Below are 18,749 nucleotides of genomic sequence, written 5' to 3'. Positions count from 1 at the left end.
CACCCTATAGCTAATACCCTGCACCCCATAGATAATACTAATACCATACACCCTATAGTTAAAACGAATACTTATACCCTACACCCTATAGCTAATACTAATACCCTGCACCCTATAGCTAATACTTATTCCCTGCACCCTATAGCTAATACTAATACCCTACACCCTATAGCTAATACGAATTCCCCAAAATTCAAAAGCTAATACTAATACCCTACACCCTATAGCTAATACTAATACCCTTCACCTATAGCTAATACTAATACTAATACCCTGCACCGTAAAGCTAATACTAATACCCTACACCCTATAGCTAATACCCTACACCCTATAGCTAATACTAATACCCTTCACCCTATAGCTAATACTAATACTAATACTAATACCCTACACCCTATAGCTAGTACTAATGCACTAGACTTTTCGACCACTGGCAGACTTTTTTACCTTTGGCAGTTTTGTACACGGTCATGTGATACGTGGTAAAGAACAATCCAGTCTTAGGAGAGTGCATTGGAGATACTATACTGTGTTTCTGCAGGAGTCTATCTGGTCAAAACCACTATTTCAGGTGCCCCTCCACCCTCTGGTGGGATGGATCATGTCTACAGAGAAGCCTAGATTCAAATACATAGATTTGTGTGTGTTGGGAATATGTTGTGAAATAGTTAAATATTACTTGTTAGATATTACTGCACAGTTGGAGCTAGAACTACAAGCATTTCGCTACACCCACAATAATATCTGCTAAACATGTGTATGTGACCAATAAAATGTGATACGATTTTGATTTGAAATAAGTGTCCTATTTATCAAAGGTGCTTTTGGTTGGGGTCAAAATGACACAGAAACACTAAACCATGATTTAGATTTATTAAGAACAACTTGATTGACAAAGTCATGAAAATTTTGAAGAATTAAATTAACCACATTTTGGCTATGATAAAAGATATGCCTTTGGGGTCAAAATTATCCATGTCAGAAGTGTGGTTCAATGCAAATATGGAGTGGTGTGTAAAGTTTATTTTAAATTCTCATTCATTAAACACGAATCAATCAACACATGCTTCTCTTTGAACGACTTAATATAATATTAAGCGTTTATGAAATAAATGAAAAATAAACGTTTGGTTCCTAAACTGCGTTGCCCACTCCAGTCAGCAGATGGCGATGTGCGTCTTTTAGGTTCAGACGACGCTGCCAGTGTGACGTATTATCTAATGGACTAGCCCAATTCTTTCAACAACAACAGCTAGTCAGACACCTCGGTAGCGTTCTAGCAAACATAGCTAACACATTCACGCTCTTTACACTGTTTTGTTATATATTAGTCGCTGTGCATTAATCACACTTCTGTTGTATGTACTTGTTGGGCCATTTAATGATATATTTACGTTGTTTGTCAGCTAGCTGGTTTGCTAAGTTAGCTTAGAACTAGGCTAGTCGCTAATGCTAACTAGCTAACATCCCCGAACATGAGTTCACTAAGCTACTCTCCTCCTGATAAAGAAGAGGTGTGCTGGACGGAGAAAGAAACCCTCGTCAAAGAGGAGGACGAAGAGGAGGCTGTTACAATACAAAAACAAGTAGAGGGTGAGGCTGTTACCGTGAAAGAAGAGAAAGACGTTTCAGTGAAAGAAGAGGAAGACGCGTTCAGAGTGAAAGAGGAAGAGGATGATACAGTAAAAGAAGAGAAAGAGGAGGATTCCGTTTTTGGAGTGAAAGAGGAGGAGGGGGAGATGACTGTCACATTGGAGGAAGAAGAGGAGGTTGGAGATCTGTTTAACACCAGTAAGTACCGTCTCTACAGTCTTTGAACCAATATGCAGTAAAGGGGTTCTACACTGTAACGTGTAGAACATCAAGAGTGGACCATCAACAAAACGTTAACAATTGATCAAATGTATCCTATGACAATGCCTGAAGTCCTCAATATATATTATTAGATTAGCCCAATATGTAGTCTTAAAGGGGCAATCAGCAGTTGTTACATCCATTTTGGGACTTAAACATATATATTTTTTTTTACCTTTATTTTACTAGGCAAGTCAGTTAAGAACCACTTCTTATTTTCAATGACGGCCTAGGAACAGTGGGTTAACTGCCTGTTCAGGGGCAGAACGACAGATTTGTACCTTGTCAGCTCGGGGATTCGAACTTGCAACCTTTTGGTTACTAGTCCAACGCTCTAACCACTAGGCTACCCTGCCACCCCATTAATGATATGTACCCATTGTTCTTTTGAAGAAATCCCATATAAATGACTTATGAGCTTAGTTCAACTGTTGTATCCCATCAGATCTCATAATATAAGCTTTTCTTTTACTCCAATGTTTGTCAGTAAATATAAACAAACAATATCCTCAAAACATGGTGAAAACTATAATGTTGATATCATGGATGGTTGCATTTCTCCAGCCCCATCCCTCAGCTTTTTACCAAAACAGGCAGGTAGTACGCTTTGTTATTGTTTCTACTGCTGATTGCTGCCCCCGTTACTCCTCAAGGTCCAAGGACTGTATGTTATTTAGTAGACTGGCTCTATATTCCATCTAAATGTGAATTGATTCTCAATTGCGACACGTTTCTAGAAACATAAATAGCTGTACTTTCATGTCACATCAACATAAGTTCACACAATACTTAAATATCACATCAAAATAATTTCAAATAATACTTTCATATCATATCAAAATAGGTAACCAGTCGCGATGGTAAACCAAATTGGATTCTCGTCATTTCTCCTTCCTTCAGGCTTCTTTTTCTTCTTTGGACTTTATATGGCGGTTGGCAACCAACTTTAAGGTGCATTACCACCATCAACTGGACTGGAGTATGGACCTCAGTTCATCTTTCAATCACCCACGTGGGTATATACCAAGACAGTCATGAAGAGGGCACAACAAAACCTTTTCCCACTCAGGAGACTGAAAAGATTTGGCATGGGTACCCAGATCCTCAAAAGGTAATACAGCTGCACCATTGAGAGCATCCTGACCGGTTGCCTCATCGCCTGGAATGGCAACTGCTCGGCATCTTACCATAAGGCGCTACAGAGGGTAGTGCGAACGGCCCAGTACATCACTGTGGCCAAGCTTCCTGCCATCCAGGACCTATATAATAGGCGGTGTCAGAGGAAAGCCCACAAAATTGTCAGAGACTCCAGTCACCCAAGTCATAGACTGTTTTCTCTGCTACTGCACGGCAAGCGGTACCGGAGCGCCAAGTCTAGGACCAAAAGCTTCCTAAAATCACCACCGGACAATTTACATTGACCTCCCCACCCTTTTGTGCACAGCTTCTACTTGCTGGTTGTTACCTATGCATAATCACTACGCCCCCACATTCATGTACAGATTATCTCAACTAGCCTGTACCCCCGCACACTGACTCGGTACCGGTGCTCCCTGTATATAGCCTCGTTATTCTCATTATGTTACTTTTTATTATTACTTTTTATTTTAGTCTACTTGGTAAACGTTTTCTTCTTGAACTGCACAGTTGGTTAAGGGCTTGTAATTAAAGCATTTCTTGGTAAAGTCTAAGTTGTTGTCTTGACGGATTTGTAAAAACGGTTTGTCATAAAACCCTATATATATATATATATATATTATTTTTTTATGTTTCTGACACCCCTCCCCAGAGGTGTCTCATTATTGGGATTCATTGCTGATTCCTACCTGTAGCTCACTATGAGGCGTCTAGTGATACAGGTTAAGGGCCCTGTTGGAGATTGGTGGTTGGTAGCGGAGTCGAGGGAACAAGCAGGGTTGGACACGGCCATGTTATTATCCCACACACAGTCTCTGTGGTTCATATGAACCCCATTCCTGGGAATTAGATTTGATTACAAATCGCCCCTGTCTGTTACCACAGAAGGGTTCTGTCTGTCCCATTCCCAGCTAGGTTACGAGGCGCTTTGTCGCCAATACTTATGACTGGTTGAAAACTATTCCAAAACTATCTTTGACTCCAAAACTAAAATAGCCTAAAATAATAACCAGCATGAATTATGTTTGAATAATTGATATCTTATCAAAAATATAATTGTGAATTTCAGAGATGAACAGTACAGTGCATTCCAAATTCAATAGGCAGGCAAGTAAACAAAAATGTTTTCAAATAAAATCTATTCCAGAAAATGTCAAAGCGTATATAACGCCCGTCCAAGAGACTGTCGACCAATCACGTTCACATTGCCATGCTGTGACACGCAGTTCCTAAGCTAATTCTCACCAAAATCCCTTTTTAAAGTCAGGGTACGAGTCGAGAAATGCAGTGCATTCGGAAAGTATTCAGACCCCTTGATTTTTTCCCACATTTTGTTTAAAGCCTTATTCTAAAATGTATTCATCTTTTCCCCCCCCTTTCATTTGGTGAATTTATTTGGCACACCTGCATTTGGGGAGTTTCTCCCATCCTTCTCTGCAGATCCTCTCTAGCTCTGTCAGGTTGGATGGGGAACATCACTGCACAGCTATTTTCACGTCTCTCCAAAGATGCTAGATTGGGCTCTGGCTGGGCCACTGAAAGACATTCAGAGACTTGTCCCGAAGCCACTCCTGTGTTGTCTTGGTTGTGTGCTTAACTTGTTATGGCTGCAATCCCACTACCGGGATCGATATGACAACTACCAGTGAAAATAGAGGGCACCAAATTCAAACCACAGAAATGTCATAATTACAATTCCTAAAACATACATGTGTCTTATATCATTTTAAAGCTATTCTTATTGTTAATCCCACCATAGTGTCCAATTTCAAATAGGCTTTTCAGCGAAAGCACTACAAACGATTATGTTAGGTCTCCACCAAACCACAATAAGCACAGCCATTTCCAGCAAAATATAGCATTCAAAATATAGCATTCACAAAAAGCATAAATAAAGATACAATTATCTTCATCAGATGACACTCATAAGAATTCATGTTACACAATACATGCATGTTTTGTTTGATAAAGTTCATATTTATATCAGAAAATCTGAGTTTACATTGGTGCGTTAGATTCACTAGTTCCAAAAACATCAAGTGATTTTGTATAGCCACATCGTTTCAACAGAAATACTCATCATAAATGTAGATGATAATACAAGTTATACATGTGGAATTATAGATATACCTCTCCTTAATGCAACCGCTGTGTCAGATTTCAAAAAATGTTTACGGAAAAAGCAACCCATGCAATAATCTGAGACGGCGCTCAGAACAGTAGCCAAATTAGCCTTCATGTTGGAGTAAACAGAAACCAGAAAATACATGATAAATGTTTCCTTACTTTTGATGAACTTCATCAGAATGCAGTCCTAGAAATCCCAGGTCCACAATAAATGCTTGATTTGTTTGAAAATGTCCGTTAGTTATGTCCAATTAGCTACTTTGGTTAGGGCGTTTGGTAAACAATTCCAAAGTCACAAAGCGCGTCCACTATAACGTGACGAAATGTCCAAAAGTTCCGTAACAGTAAGTAGAAACATGTCAAACGATGTACTGAATCAATCTTTAGAATGTTGTTTACATATATCTTGAATAACGTTCCAACCGGAGAATTAGAATTACTTCAGATGAGCGGTGGAACGCAAGTCCTTCCCCTGTGAACGCGCCTTGTGAAATCATGGTCCACTCATGGCTGTGGTGACTATTTCCTGTGTCAATCGACCCCCCTTCACATTAGAATCATCAGACAAAGTTCTATTGACTGCTGACATCTAGTGGAAGGTGTAGGAAGTGAAAACTCATCCATATCTCGCTCCAGAAAAAAACAGGAGGTGGAATTTCTCCGGTTTTTGCCTGCTATATGAGTTCCGTTATACTCACAGACATAATTCAAACAGTTTTAGAAACTTCAGAGTGTTTTCTATCCAATACTAATAATAGGCCAATTTGAGCAACTATGACTGAGGAGCAGGTGGTTTGATATGGGCACCTTTCATCCAAGCTACTCAATACTGCCCCTGCAGCCATAATAAGTTAAGGTCGTTGTCCTGTTTGACAGTGAACCTTTGCCCCAGTCTGAGATCCTTAGCGCTCTGGAGCAGGTATTTCATCAAGGATCTCTCTGCAATTTGCTGCGTTAATATTTCCCTCGATCCTGACTAGTCTCCCAGTCCCTGCTGCTGAAAAACATCCCCACAGCATGATGCTGCCACCACCATGCTTCACCGTAGGGATGGTGCCAGGTTTCCTCCAGACGTGACTCTTGGCATTCAGGCCAATGAGTTCAATCTTGGTTTCATCAAGCCAGAGAATCTTGTTTCTCATGGTTTTAGAGTCCTTGAGGTGCCTTTTGTAAAACTTCAGCAGGCTTTCATGTGCCTTTTACTGAGGAGTGGCTTCCATCTGGCCACTCTACCGTAAAGGTCTGATTGGTGGAGTGTTGCAGAGATGGTTGTCCTTCTGGAAAGTTCTCCCATCTCCACAGAGGAACTTTGGAGCTCTGTCAGAGTGACCAAGGCCCTTCTCCCCCAGTCGCTCAGTTTGGCCGGGTGACCAGCTCTAGGAAGAGTATTCCATTTAAGAATGATGGAGGCCACTGTGTTCTTAGGGACCTTCAATGCTGCAGAATTTTTTTGGTACCCTTCCCCAGATCTGTGCTTCGACACAATCCTGTCTCGGAGCTCTAAGGACAATTCCTTCAACCTCATTGCTTGGTTTTTGCTCTGACATGCACTAGAGAGAATAAAGTAGATGGCACACGTCAAACGTTTGATTTATGACCCTATGTCCGGATGACGTGTGCATGCCCATATTTGGCCATCCGGTCAGGACATCCTGGTGGGAAGTTATCACTTGGTTATGCCCATAAATGGACATCCTGTCAGGACATCCTGTTCCTGTTCTCACACCTTAGAGTGAGTGTTAATTTATGTATATAATGCATCTATTCCTTTGAAGATGTCATGATGATTGATGTCTAGGGACCTCATTGAACTGGGGGGGATGTATTTGAACATTTCAAAGAGTATGGCCCCACCCTATTTTATTGCCCTTATGGTTGTTGTCTATGAAGCAGGAATGTCTGGGAGGGGGATTGTGTGTGTGTGTGTGTGTGTGTGTGTGTGTGTCTACAGGGGTGTTAGAAACAAGGTCCCTTCTCATTGTGTACATTTCAAGCTTTCAACAACAATAAAACAACCATCTAAATAATGTAATAACTTAACTTATAACTAAAGTAATAACTTTAGGAAAACCGCATTTCACACTATGTACAGACATAGAGAGCCAAGCAATACGTGTTAAAGAGAGACAAGCAATACGTGTTAAATATGTGTCGCAGTCAATCATGACAGCCTCTTTTTGAAAGGCCTTTACTTATTAATTTTCTACCTTCTTATTAATTAATGGTGTGGGATAAATCAGGTGTTTCTTGGTGGGCTTAAACAAATCTACTGTGAAACAAAAGTGTACACTTTACACACATGTTTATTGACTTAAAAAAAGACCACAGTAACATGACCGATATAGTAGAGATGCTACAAAAATCTGTTAGTTCGAATGTATTTTCCAAAGCCTGTCTGGATGTGAACGACTTTATGCCTGGAAAACTTACGGAGCTGGGGCTTGGGTGGAATTGGAAACGGACGTGTGTCAAAACCAGGCCCTTTATCTGTAAGAAAGGAATAGTAAAACTGTTTAATTATAACATGTTTTAAAAGGTCTGTACTATTGTTTTAAAATTGTATCTCACCCTTTAACGAACGGGAATCTCTCATTTTCTCTCTCGCCCCGGTCAGTCGCGGAGAAAGGCTTTTCTGGGAAAATGGGCATGTGCGTTTCAAAACAATGTCTTATTTTATATGAATACAGGCTTTCCTACAACAGATAGTTATAAACATTTGAAAGGTTATTAAAAGTGTAGTACTGTGTCTGGTAATGATGTATAACTGTTGTACAACAATGTTTAAACATAAAAACATTATTGCATGTTTCAATATTGGGCAGTAAAATTGGTTAATTATAGCGTGTTTTAAAAGGTCTGTACTAAATATTTTGAATTAAATAAATGGTTTTAAAGAGGTATCTCACCTTTAACAAAGGGGCTCTATCATCATGCATGTCTCTGAGAAAACTAATTTCTGAAAAGACGTGTGCGTACGCGGGTGTGCCGGGCCAGGAGATGTGTGTGTTTCAAAAACAAAGGTGTGGGGGTGTGTGTCTCTGCATGGGTCGTTTGAAACCAAAAAGATGCGTGAGGCTGTTTTAGAATTGGGTGTGCGTCTCTTAAAATGGGCGCTTTTGATTCATTAACACACATGCCTTTCAAATCCAAATGTATCTCACCCCAGAGGATGTGGGGACTAAAAAGTCAAACAGCTCAGACAGCTGCCACCGAGTGGCCCAGCCCCGAAGCTAGCCTTGAGCCAGGCCCATCTCCAGGCCTGCTCAGTGGACCCTATGATCACTCGGCTACACAGCTGATGCCTCCCAGACTCTTCACTAAGACGACTAGAAGCCACTACATCACCAGATTCCTGCCGTAAGCTCTGGACCTTTGCACCGGATTGGCTATAGTGGCTAACGCCCTTGTCCCGAAGCGAGCAAACAAAATTACTCCAGCTACAATACCTCTTTTGCCAATTGGCCTGGACCCTTTGTCGACACGGAGCCCCGCCGATCCATCATGACTTGTCTGCCAACGTAATTCCGTCCAATGTGCCCTCAACCGGCCTTTGCCGGATGTCGGTGACGCCCTTGTCCCGAAGCTAGCACCAGTTAGCCTCGAGCCAGGCGCATCTCCCGGCTAGCGTAGTAATGACTACCTAACGGCTTCCCTGTTTCATATATTCCTGTTCACTGGACCCTATGATCACTTGGCTACATAGCTGATGCTTGCTGGACTGTTCATTAATCACGTTACTCCGTTTAAAAAAAAGATATAATAATAATAATCTGTCGGCCCCAGCCTCAAATTCAGGCCCTGTGTGTAGTTAACTGACCCTCTCTGCCAATGCATCGCCATTTTACCAGTTGTTGTTGTCTTAGCTGATGAACTGTTGTTGTCTTACCCGTTGTTGTCTTAGCTTGCTCTCCCAGTCAACACCTGTGATTGCTTTATGCCTCGTTTTATGTCCCTCTCTGTCAATATGCCTTGTATACTGTTGTTTAGGGTAGTTATCATTGTTTTATTTTACTGCGGAGCCCCTAGTCCAACTGAACTCAAGAGTTCAGTGTGTCAAATCGGATGGCCTGTTGTCCGTTCCTCTGGCAGTCTCTATGGGGGTGCCACAGGGTTAAATTTTCGGGCCGACTCTTTTCTCTGTATATATCAATGATGTCGCTCTTGCTGCGGGTGATTCCTTGATCCACCTCTACGCAGACGACACCATTCTGTATACATGTGGCCCTTCTTTGGACACTGTTAACAAACCTCCAAATGTGCTTCAATGCCATACAACACTCCTTCTGTGGCCTCCAACTGCTCTTAAATGCAAGTAAAACTAAATGCATGCTCTTCAACTGATCAATGTCCGTACCCACCCGCCCGTCCAGCATCACTACTCTGGACGGTTCTAACTTAGAATATGTGGACAACTATAAATACCTAGGTGTCTGGCTAGACTGTAAACTCTCCTTCCAGACTCATATTAAGCATCTCCAATCCAAAATGTAATCTAGAATCGGCTTACTATTTCTCAACAAAGCCTCCTTCACTCACGCTGCCAAACATACCCTCGTAAAACTGACTATCCTACCGATCCTTGACTTTGGCGACGTCATTTACAAAATAGCCTCCAACACTTTACAAAGCAAACTGGGTGCAGTCTATCACAGAGCCGTCCGTTTTGTCACCAAAGCCCCATATACCACCCACCACTGTGACCTGTATGCTCCCGTCGGCCGGCCCTCGCTACATATTCGTCGCCAAACCCACTGGCTCCAGGTCATCTATAAGTTTTTGGTAGGTAAAGCTCCGCCTTAACTCAGCTCATTGGTCACCATAGCAACACCCACCCGTAGCACGCGCTCCAGCAGGTATATCTTACTGGTCACCCCCAAAGCCAACACGTCCTTTGGCCGCCTTTCCTTCCAGTTCTCTGCTGCCAATGACTGGAACGAATTGCAAAACTCGCTGAAGTTGGACACAACTTCCTCACTAACTTTAGGCATCAGCTATCTGAGCAGCTTACCGATCGCTGCAGCTGTACACAGCCCATCTGTAAATAGCTCATCCAACTACCTACCTCATCCACATGTTTTATTTACTTAGGTTAATTGTAATTACTAAGCTACTATGGCCCATTTGCCTTACCTCCTTACTCCATTTGCACACACTGTATATAGATATTTCTGTTGTTATTGACTGTACATTTGTTTATCCCACGTGTAACTATGTGTTGTTGTTTGTGTCACACTGCTTTTTTTTATATTTGCCAGGTCACAGTTGTAAATGAGAACTTGTTCTCAACTGGCCTACCTGGTGAAAAAAACAAAAACATAATTTTATTGACAACACCCAAATGGAAACTGTCATTAATGCAGTTCTTAAAAAATTACACGTCATTCTTAAAACTGTAGCAGTTTTCTTAGTTACATGTTCAACTATCATCAGCTGATCCAGGAAATCATTTTCTGAATGCCAGTCAAATGATTAACATCACGTCATAGGTAAAGTTGGGGTCCTACAGTAGGTATATGTTGTTGTTAGGTGAAGTTATGGGCCCAACAGTAGGTCTATGTTGTTGTTAGGTGAAGTTATGGATCCTACAGTAGGTATATGTTGTTGTTAGGTGAAGTTATGGGCCCAACAGTAGGTCTATGTTGTTGTTAGGTGAAGTTATGGGCCAATTTGGCAAACACTTAGTTTACAAACCCTCATTGTCAGGCTGATGGAAAAGCTAGCCAAAGAGCATTTTACTGGTTGAAGTGTTTTTTAAATATAAAGCAGTTAATTTGCGAGGATGACACAAACATTATATTAAGCAGGACATTCAAACGAGCCTTACAATTATAATCCAAAGTAGTGTGAAATGCACTCATACACAACCTGTAAATTTAGGTTACTCCCCTTAGTTTCACATTCACATTCAGAATACATTGTGAAAAACGAATATCTTTGTTCACCATTTTTGCTCCATCCATAACTATCGGTTTCCTCATTAGCAGGGAGGAATTTCTACAACTAAATTGCATGTGCATCAACCTCGTGCCGCAATTTTAGCAAGCACAGAAAGGGGCTTATATTGAAGACCAAAGGTTGTCTTTTTTATTTAAATTTTATTTACATTTCACCTTTATTTAACCAGGTAGGCTAGTTGAGAACAAGTTCTCATTTACAACTGCGACCTGGCCAAGATAAAGCATAGCAGTGTGAACAGACAACAACACAGTTACACATGGAGTAAACAAGTAGAAAAAAATAGTCTATATACATTGTGTGCAAAAGGCATGAGGAGGTAGGCGAATAATTACAAATTTGCAGATTAACACTGGAGTGATAAATGATCAGATGGTCATGTGCAGGTAGAGATACTGATAAAAACAGTATGGGGATGAGCTAGGTAAATTGAGTGGGCTATTTACCGATGGACTTAAGTACAGCTGCAGCGATCGGTTAGCTGCTCAGATAGCAGATGTTTAAAGTTGGTGAGGGAGATAAGTGTCCAACTTCAGCGATTTTTGCAATTCGTTCCAGTCACAGGCAGCAGAGAACTGGAAGGAAAGGTGGATGATCATTGTGATACACTTGCTGGAGCGCGTGCTACGGGTGGGTGTTGCCATCGTGACCAGTGAACTGAGATAAGACGGAGCTTTACCTAGCATGGACTTGTAGAGGACCTGGAGCCAGTGGGTCTGGCGATGAACATGTAGCGAGGGCCAGCCGACTAGAGCATACAGGTCGCAGTGGTGGGTGGTATAAGGTGCTTTAGTAACAAAACGGACGGCACTGTGATAAACTGCATCCAGTTTGCGGAGTAGAGTATTGGAAGCTATTTTGTAGATGACATCGCCGAAGTCGAGGATCGGTAGGATAGTCAGTTTTACTAGGGTAAGTTTGGCGGCGTGAGTGAAGGAGGCTTTGTTGCGAAATAGAAAGCAGACTCTAGATTTGATTTTAGATTGGAGATGTTTGATATGAGTCTGGAAGGAGAGTTTACAGTCTAGCCAGACACCTAGGTACTTATAGATGTTCACATATTCTAGGTCGGAACCATCCAGGGTGGTGATGCTAGTCGGGCGTGCGGGTGCAGGCAGCGAACGGTTGAAAAGCATGCATTTGGTTTTACTAGTGTTTAAGAGCAGTTGGAGGCCACAGAAGGAGTGTTGTGTGGCATTGAAGCTCGTTTGGAGGTTAGATAGCACAGTGTCCAAGGAAGGGCCAAGAAGTATACAGAACGGTGTCGTCTGCATAGAGGTGGATCAGGGAATCGCCCGCAGCAAGAGCAACATCATTGATATATACAGAGAAAAGAGTCGGCCCGAGAATTGAACCCTGTGGCACCCCCATAGAGACTGCCAGATGCCCTCTGATTTGACACACTGAACTCTGTCTGCAAAGTAGTTGGTAAACCAGGCAAGGCAGTCATTAGAAAATCCGAGGCTACTGAGTTTGCCGATAAGAATATGGTGATTGGCAGAGTCAAGCCTTGGCCAGGTCGATGAAGACGGCTGCACAGTACTGTCTTTTATCAATGGCGGTTATGATATCGTTTAGTACCTTGAGCGTGGCTGAGGTGCACCTGTGACCGGCTCGGAAACCAGATTGCACAGCGGAGAAGGTACGGTGGGATTCGAGATGGTCAGTGATCTGTTTGTTGACTAGGCTTTTGAAGACCTTAGATAGACCTATATCCATCCTGCCCTGCCTGTAACAGTTTGGGTCCAGGGTATCTCCCCCTTTGAAGAGGGGGATGACTGTGGCAGCTTTCCAATCCTTGGGGATCTCAGACGATATGAAAGAGAGGTTGAACAGGCTGGTAATAGGGGTTGCAACAATGGCGGCGGATAGTTTCAGAAATAGAGGGTCCAGATTGTCAAGACCAGCTGATTGGTACAGGTCCAGGTTTTGCATCTGCTATCTGGATTTGGGTAAAGGAGAAGCTGGGGAGGCTTGGGCGAGTAGCTGCGGGGGGGTGGAGCTGTTGGCCGAGGTTGGAGTAGCCAGGAGGAAGGCATGGCCAGCCTTTGAGAAATGCTTGTTGAAGTTTTCGATTATCATGGATTTATCAGTGGTGACCGTGTTACCTAGCCTCAGTGCAGTGGGCAGCTGGTTCTCCATGGACTTCAGTGTCCCAGAACTTCTTGGAGTTAAAGCTACAGGATGCAAATTTCTGCTTGAAAAAGCTGGCCTTTGCTTTCCTGACTGACTGCGTGTATTGGTTCCTGACTTCCCTGAACAGTTGCATATCGCGGCGACTATTCGATGCTATTGCAGTCCGCCACAGGATGTTTTTGTGCTTGTCGAGGGCAGTCAGGTCTGGAGTGAACGAAGGGCTATATCTGTTCTTAGATCTGTATTTTTTTAACAGAGCATGCTTATCTAAGATGGTGAGGAAGTTACTTTTAAAGAATGACCAGGCATTCTCAACTGACAGGATGAGGTCAATATCCTTCCAGGATACCCGGGCCAGGTCAATTAGAAAGGCCTGCTCGCAGAAGTGTTTTAGGGAGTGTTTGACAGTGATGAGGGGTGGTCGTTTGACTGCGGACCCGTAGCGGATACAGGCAATGAGGCAGTGATCGCTGAGATCCTGGTTGAAGACAGCGGAGGTGTATTTGGAGGGCCAGTTGGTCAGGATAACGTCTATGAGGGTGCCCCTTGTTTACAGATTTTGGGTTGTACCTGGTGGGTACCTTGATGATTTGTGTGAGATTGGGGCATCTAGCTTAGATTGTAGGACTGCCGGGGAGTTAAGCATATCCCAGTTTAGGTCACCTAACAGAACAAACTCAAGCTAGATGGGGGGGGGGGGGCGATCAATTCACAAATGGTGTCCAGGGCACAGCTGGGAGCTGAGGGGGGTCGGTAGCAGGCGGCAACAGTGAGAGACTTATTTCTGGAGAGAGTAATTTTTAAAATTAGTAGTTTGAACTGTTTGGGAATGGACCTGGAAAGTATGACATTACTTTGCAGGCTATCTCTGCAGTAGACTGCAACTCCTCCCCCTTTGTCGGTTCTATCTTGACGGAAAATGTTATAGTTGGGTATGGAAATCTCTGAATTTTTGGTGGCCTTCCAAAGCCAGGATTCAGACACGGCAATGACATCAGGGTTGGCAGAGTGTGCTCAAGCAGTGAGTAAAACAAACTTAGGGATGAGGCTTCTGATGTTGAAATGCATGAAACCAAGGCTTTTTTGATCACAGAAGTCAACAAATGAGGGTGCCTGGGGACATGCAGGGCCTGGGTTTACCTCTGGCACACTGCTTCAAGTTTCAACAACACGAATAACTTATTTCTAGCCTAAAATCATCGATGTCACTACTAATGTGAAAACAAGACCAAATTTGACTTCTTGCTCATTTTAAGACAATTGTCATATACTTTTTACATTCATTACAGACTGGCTACGCTATTGGCCATACCTTTTACAATGGATTTCCACTGTTGTGTGCCTTTAATCATCTGTCTGACTTTGTTGTTCACACAGGAGATAGAACTGACTACCATGGGTCCTCTGAGGAGCCTCAACAACCTCATGATGCTGACAAGGCAGAGAAGGGTCTCTCCACATCAGAACACCTCAAGAAACACGAGCAGAGATCCACAGGGAATAAATCTCACTGCTGCTCTGACTGTGGGAAGAGATTCACCTCCTCAGCAGGCATTAAAATTCATCAGAGAATCCACACAGGAGAGAAACCTTTTACCTGTACTCAATGTGGGAAGAGTTTTACAACATCTGGCCATCTGACTCTACACCAGAGAACACACACAGGAGAGAAACCTTATAGCTGTGGTCAATGTGGGAAGAGTTTTTCCTCATCTAGCAGTCTCACTCAACACCAGAGAATTCACACAGGAGAGAAACCTTATAGCTGTGGTCAATGTGGGAAGAGTTTTGGTCAATCTGGAGATCTGACAGTGCACCAGAGAATACATACAGGACAGAAACCTTATAGCTGTGATCAATGTGCCAAGAGTTTTGTTGGATCTGGTCTGCTGACATTACACCAGAGAACACACACAGGAGAGAAACCGTATAGCTGTAATCAATGTGAGAAGAGTTTTAATACATCTGGCCATCTTGTTGTACACCAAAGAACACACACGGGAGAGAAACCTTACAGCTGTGATCAATGTGGGAAGAGTTTTACTCAGCTAAGCAACCTGATATCACACCAGAGAACACACACGGGAGATAAATCTTATAGCTGTGATCAATGTGGGAAGAGTTTTACTCAGCCAAGCAACCTGACACGACACCAGAGAACACACACGGGAGAGAAACCGTATAGCTGTGATCAATGTGGGAAGTTTTTTTTTACATCTAGCCATCTGAAGATACACCAGAGAACACACACAGGAGAGAAACCGTATAGCTGTGATCAATGTGGGAAGAGTTTTGTTACTTCTGGCCAGCTGACTTTACACCAGAGAACACACACGGGAGAGAAACCTTATAGCTGTGATCAATGTGGGAAGAGTTTTACTACATCTAGCAATCTGACTATACACCAGAGAACACACACAGGAGTTAAAGGTTATAGCTGTGACCAGAGATAATCTGATTAAAGATCTCTGATCAAATATTAGAAAATACATACATGAAGGAGTTGTTTCATGATTTCAATGAATTAATGTTACAATTTAGAAAGTTTTTTACATTGTAGTAGGAGTATTTTAATGATGTCACAATGTAGAACCCTAAACGTTTGCCCCCTGTTCTATTGATTTCAGCATGATATGGATATTAGCCTCAGGGGAAGATTTTAGGCTCTGAATTGAAACTGTACTATTTATATGATTTAACAAAAATTTACTAACAAAAAAAGAACTGTGTTACACTTACCACGTTGGTGACCCACTGGAATCAAAATGCAACACTTCAAAATGTAGCTAGATGTTCTCTACAAATTGTCCTCTAACCAGTGACGTACACATCATTCCCATATTCCGTGTGGTTTTTGAGCTGTTAGTTTTAACAGGACGTGCAACCTCATCTCTCTCCTCTCGCACAATTGATTTCAACATTATATCGATGAGGTATGACAAATAAGTGTTGTTCCTTTGTTTAGAGACCCCTACATTTAAATGCATCACTCCAAAATGTAGCTGACTGTCTTCTGCAGGTTGTCCTCTAACCAGTGAGGTAAAAGATATCTCCCATTTCCATGTTTTTTTGTTTTAGTTTCAACAGCACGTACAACCTGATTTCCCCCCTAATCGATAAGTGATTTATTGCTACTTGTCAAAACAACAGCGTTTTTGGTGCTTGTGCAGTTAAGGAGCTTGTTTAAATAAATACAAGAAATAGATTATTGTGGGAGATGTTTGTGTAAATAGCACATGTTATGTTTAGGTTTTCAATTTATCCCAAACTGTTTCTGCATATTGGTTATTGATTTGGACACGTTAAAACTGTGTTTTGACAGTGGCCTATCCCATCTAGCAAAATGTCATTGAAAAGACGTTGAAAATATGACTATGCACCCAAATATTTCATATTTACATTTCATGTAACATTTAGTAGTGATATTTATTAATGCAACCAACTGACAGTTTTTTGGGTACAATTATATTGACATTGTTGCCCTGCTTTTAGAATATCAGGGTTATTTCTCACATGTGCCAACCCAAATGTACTAGAGCATGACATTGGGGACTGGGCCCCGATCCAACAACATGCCTATCGAGTGAACCCTGAAAAAAGAGAGAAGCTCCGCAGTGAGGTGGAAAGTTACTACGGATAATGCAGGAGTTTCCTCTTGAAATCAGACATGTCTGTGGTAAGGACAACTTGGTTTCTGATTGTCTCAAGGGTGGGCAGTCAAAAAGTTTTGCGTTAAGCCAGGGAGTTGCCATGGATTACAATGTATTTTGACTGCACGTTTTTCCGTATTTGGAGATTATTTTTGTTTGGGTTCGTTCAGAGGGGACGAGAGTTTTAGAAGCTAGTGAGTTTTAGGAAGACGAGAGTTCTGGAAACTGAGTTTTTCAAAAAATTAAGATTGTAGAAAAATATATATATATTTAGAAATTTGTGTTTTCCTGTTTTTAATTGTTGACAGTCAGTGGACACCATGTTTATATTGGTGAAGGTAAAGCATTGTAGTTTATAATGTGAAATGCAAGTTGTTTTCTGTTGGTGGTCAGCAAACTTGTCCAACAAAAACATAGGATATTCTTGTTGTCTTAATAAAGGGGAAGGTGTTACAGGCTTTGGGTTTTCCATTTATGTTTTGAGGTTGGACTTTAGCTCCTGAGCCCGAAAAGTTCGTTAGCACGAAGGACGCCTCGTTAGTCAGTATGTGTTACACCTGTGCTGGCTTGTCCAGCTCGTTAGTGGGAAGGTGTTTCACCTGAGCTGGTCCAGGTTCTCTTTAAGAGTGTCTGGCCCAGTGCTTCAGTTGTCTTGATAGATGTGGAGAGTCAACACCTTTAGTTGCTCTACCTTTTTGGTTTGCTTCCTGTCTTTACGTTTGTTAGTATAGTTTTTCTTTTGTTTGCCTCTTCCTGGGCAGATTTAGTGGGTCTCATTGTGGGTGTCTTTTAGGTCCCAATTGTTGTTACTAGTCAATTTTCAGTGGACACCCTCAGTGTCTTTCAGAACCCCTCCAAAAAACAAGCTTATATTTTGGGTTGGATATTGCATACAATTAATATTTTAATCAATGGAATTTCCTTAGGGTGCTCGTTATTCTTCTGTTGTGTACTAAATATGTTTTTATTTTCATTGTGTTGCATTCATGCCTGAAATGTGCTATATAAATAAAGCTTGATTTGATTCCAACAACAAAATGTTATTTTTATTTCACCTTCATTTAACCAGGTAGGCCAGTTGAGATAAAGTTATAATTTACAACTGTGACCTGGCCAAGATAAAGCAAAGCAGTGCGACAAAAACAACACCGAGTTACACATGATATAAACAAAAGTACAGTCAGTAACACAACAGAAAATCTATATACAGTGTTTGCAAATGGAGTTTAGGCAATAAATAGGCCTTAGTGGCGAAATAATTACAATTTAGCAATTAAACACTGGAGTGATGAATGTGCAAGTAGAGATACTGGGGTGCAAAGGAGTAAAAATAAATAACAATACGGGGATGAGGTAGTTGGATGTGGCTATTTACAGAGGGGCTGTGTAGAGGTGCAATGATTTGTAAGCTGCTTTGACAGCTGATGCTTAAAGTTAGTGAGGGATATATATATATATGAACCCAATGAGCGACCAATCGAAAGACTCTTGGTCCTTCTTAGTATGAAAATCGGTATCAATCCCATGTCAAAGGATTCAACTACTGAAAACAGAAACAAACAAATGGATCAACCAGATCAATTCCACTTTTCCAGCCTGCTGAAGGTGTGGTTGAGCGGTAAACACCACCCCCGGCTCTACCAGGGGCTTGAGGTGGTCTCCCACAGCTCTGATTATGTCATGTTCTGTGGCCTTGCCGTTCCATTTCTTGACTGCCCCTTCAACACAGAAATAAACACATTCAGTCATATTATATAAAACATTCAAGGTAATGGATATGGAGCATCTATGGCCTCAGTTACACCTGGCACCTAAATGTGACTTCTGAATATGCATAAGCAATGTAAAGAGATGGGGTGAATGAGTGTGGAAAAGTACATTTTACACACA

At 41.8% G+C, this 18,749-nt stretch overlaps 1 protein-coding gene across 1 annotated transcript; it reads left to right on the top strand.

Annotated features, from left to right (window-relative positions):
- The first annotated feature begins 1,673 nt into the window (after positions 1-1,673).
- Positions 1,674-17,897, top strand: LOC109876100 (gastrula zinc finger protein XlCGF17.1-like). The gene is made up of 2 exons (XM_031798761.1): positions 1,674-1,791; positions 14,587-17,897. Exons 1-2 carry the CDS (start codon positions 1,740-1,742, stop codon positions 15,660-15,662), a joined length of 1,128 nt encoding a protein of 375 aa, XP_031654621.1. The 5' UTR covers positions 1,674-1,739; the 3' UTR covers positions 15,663-17,897.
- The last annotated feature ends 852 nt before the right edge of the window (positions 17,898-18,749 follow it).

The sequence above is a fragment of the Oncorhynchus kisutch genome, linkage group LG20 (assembly GCF_002021735.2).
Source record: "Oncorhynchus kisutch isolate 150728-3 linkage group LG20, Okis_V2, whole genome shotgun sequence".
Classification (NCBI taxonomy): domain Eukaryota; kingdom Metazoa; phylum Chordata; class Actinopteri; order Salmoniformes; family Salmonidae; genus Oncorhynchus; species Oncorhynchus kisutch.
The sequence above is the reverse complement of the archived record's forward strand: the minus strand, read 5'-3'. Positions and strand labels throughout refer to the sequence as shown.

Coding starts and splice junctions, on each gene's coding strand:
- LOC109876100 (XM_031798761.1), top strand. CDS start 1,740: ATGACTGTCACATTGGAGGAAGAAGAGGAGGTTGGAGATCTGTTTAAC. Junction 1,792..14,586: donor TGGAGATCTGTTTAACACCA/GTAAGTACCGTC, acceptor TTGTTCACACAG/GAGATAGAACTGACTACCAT.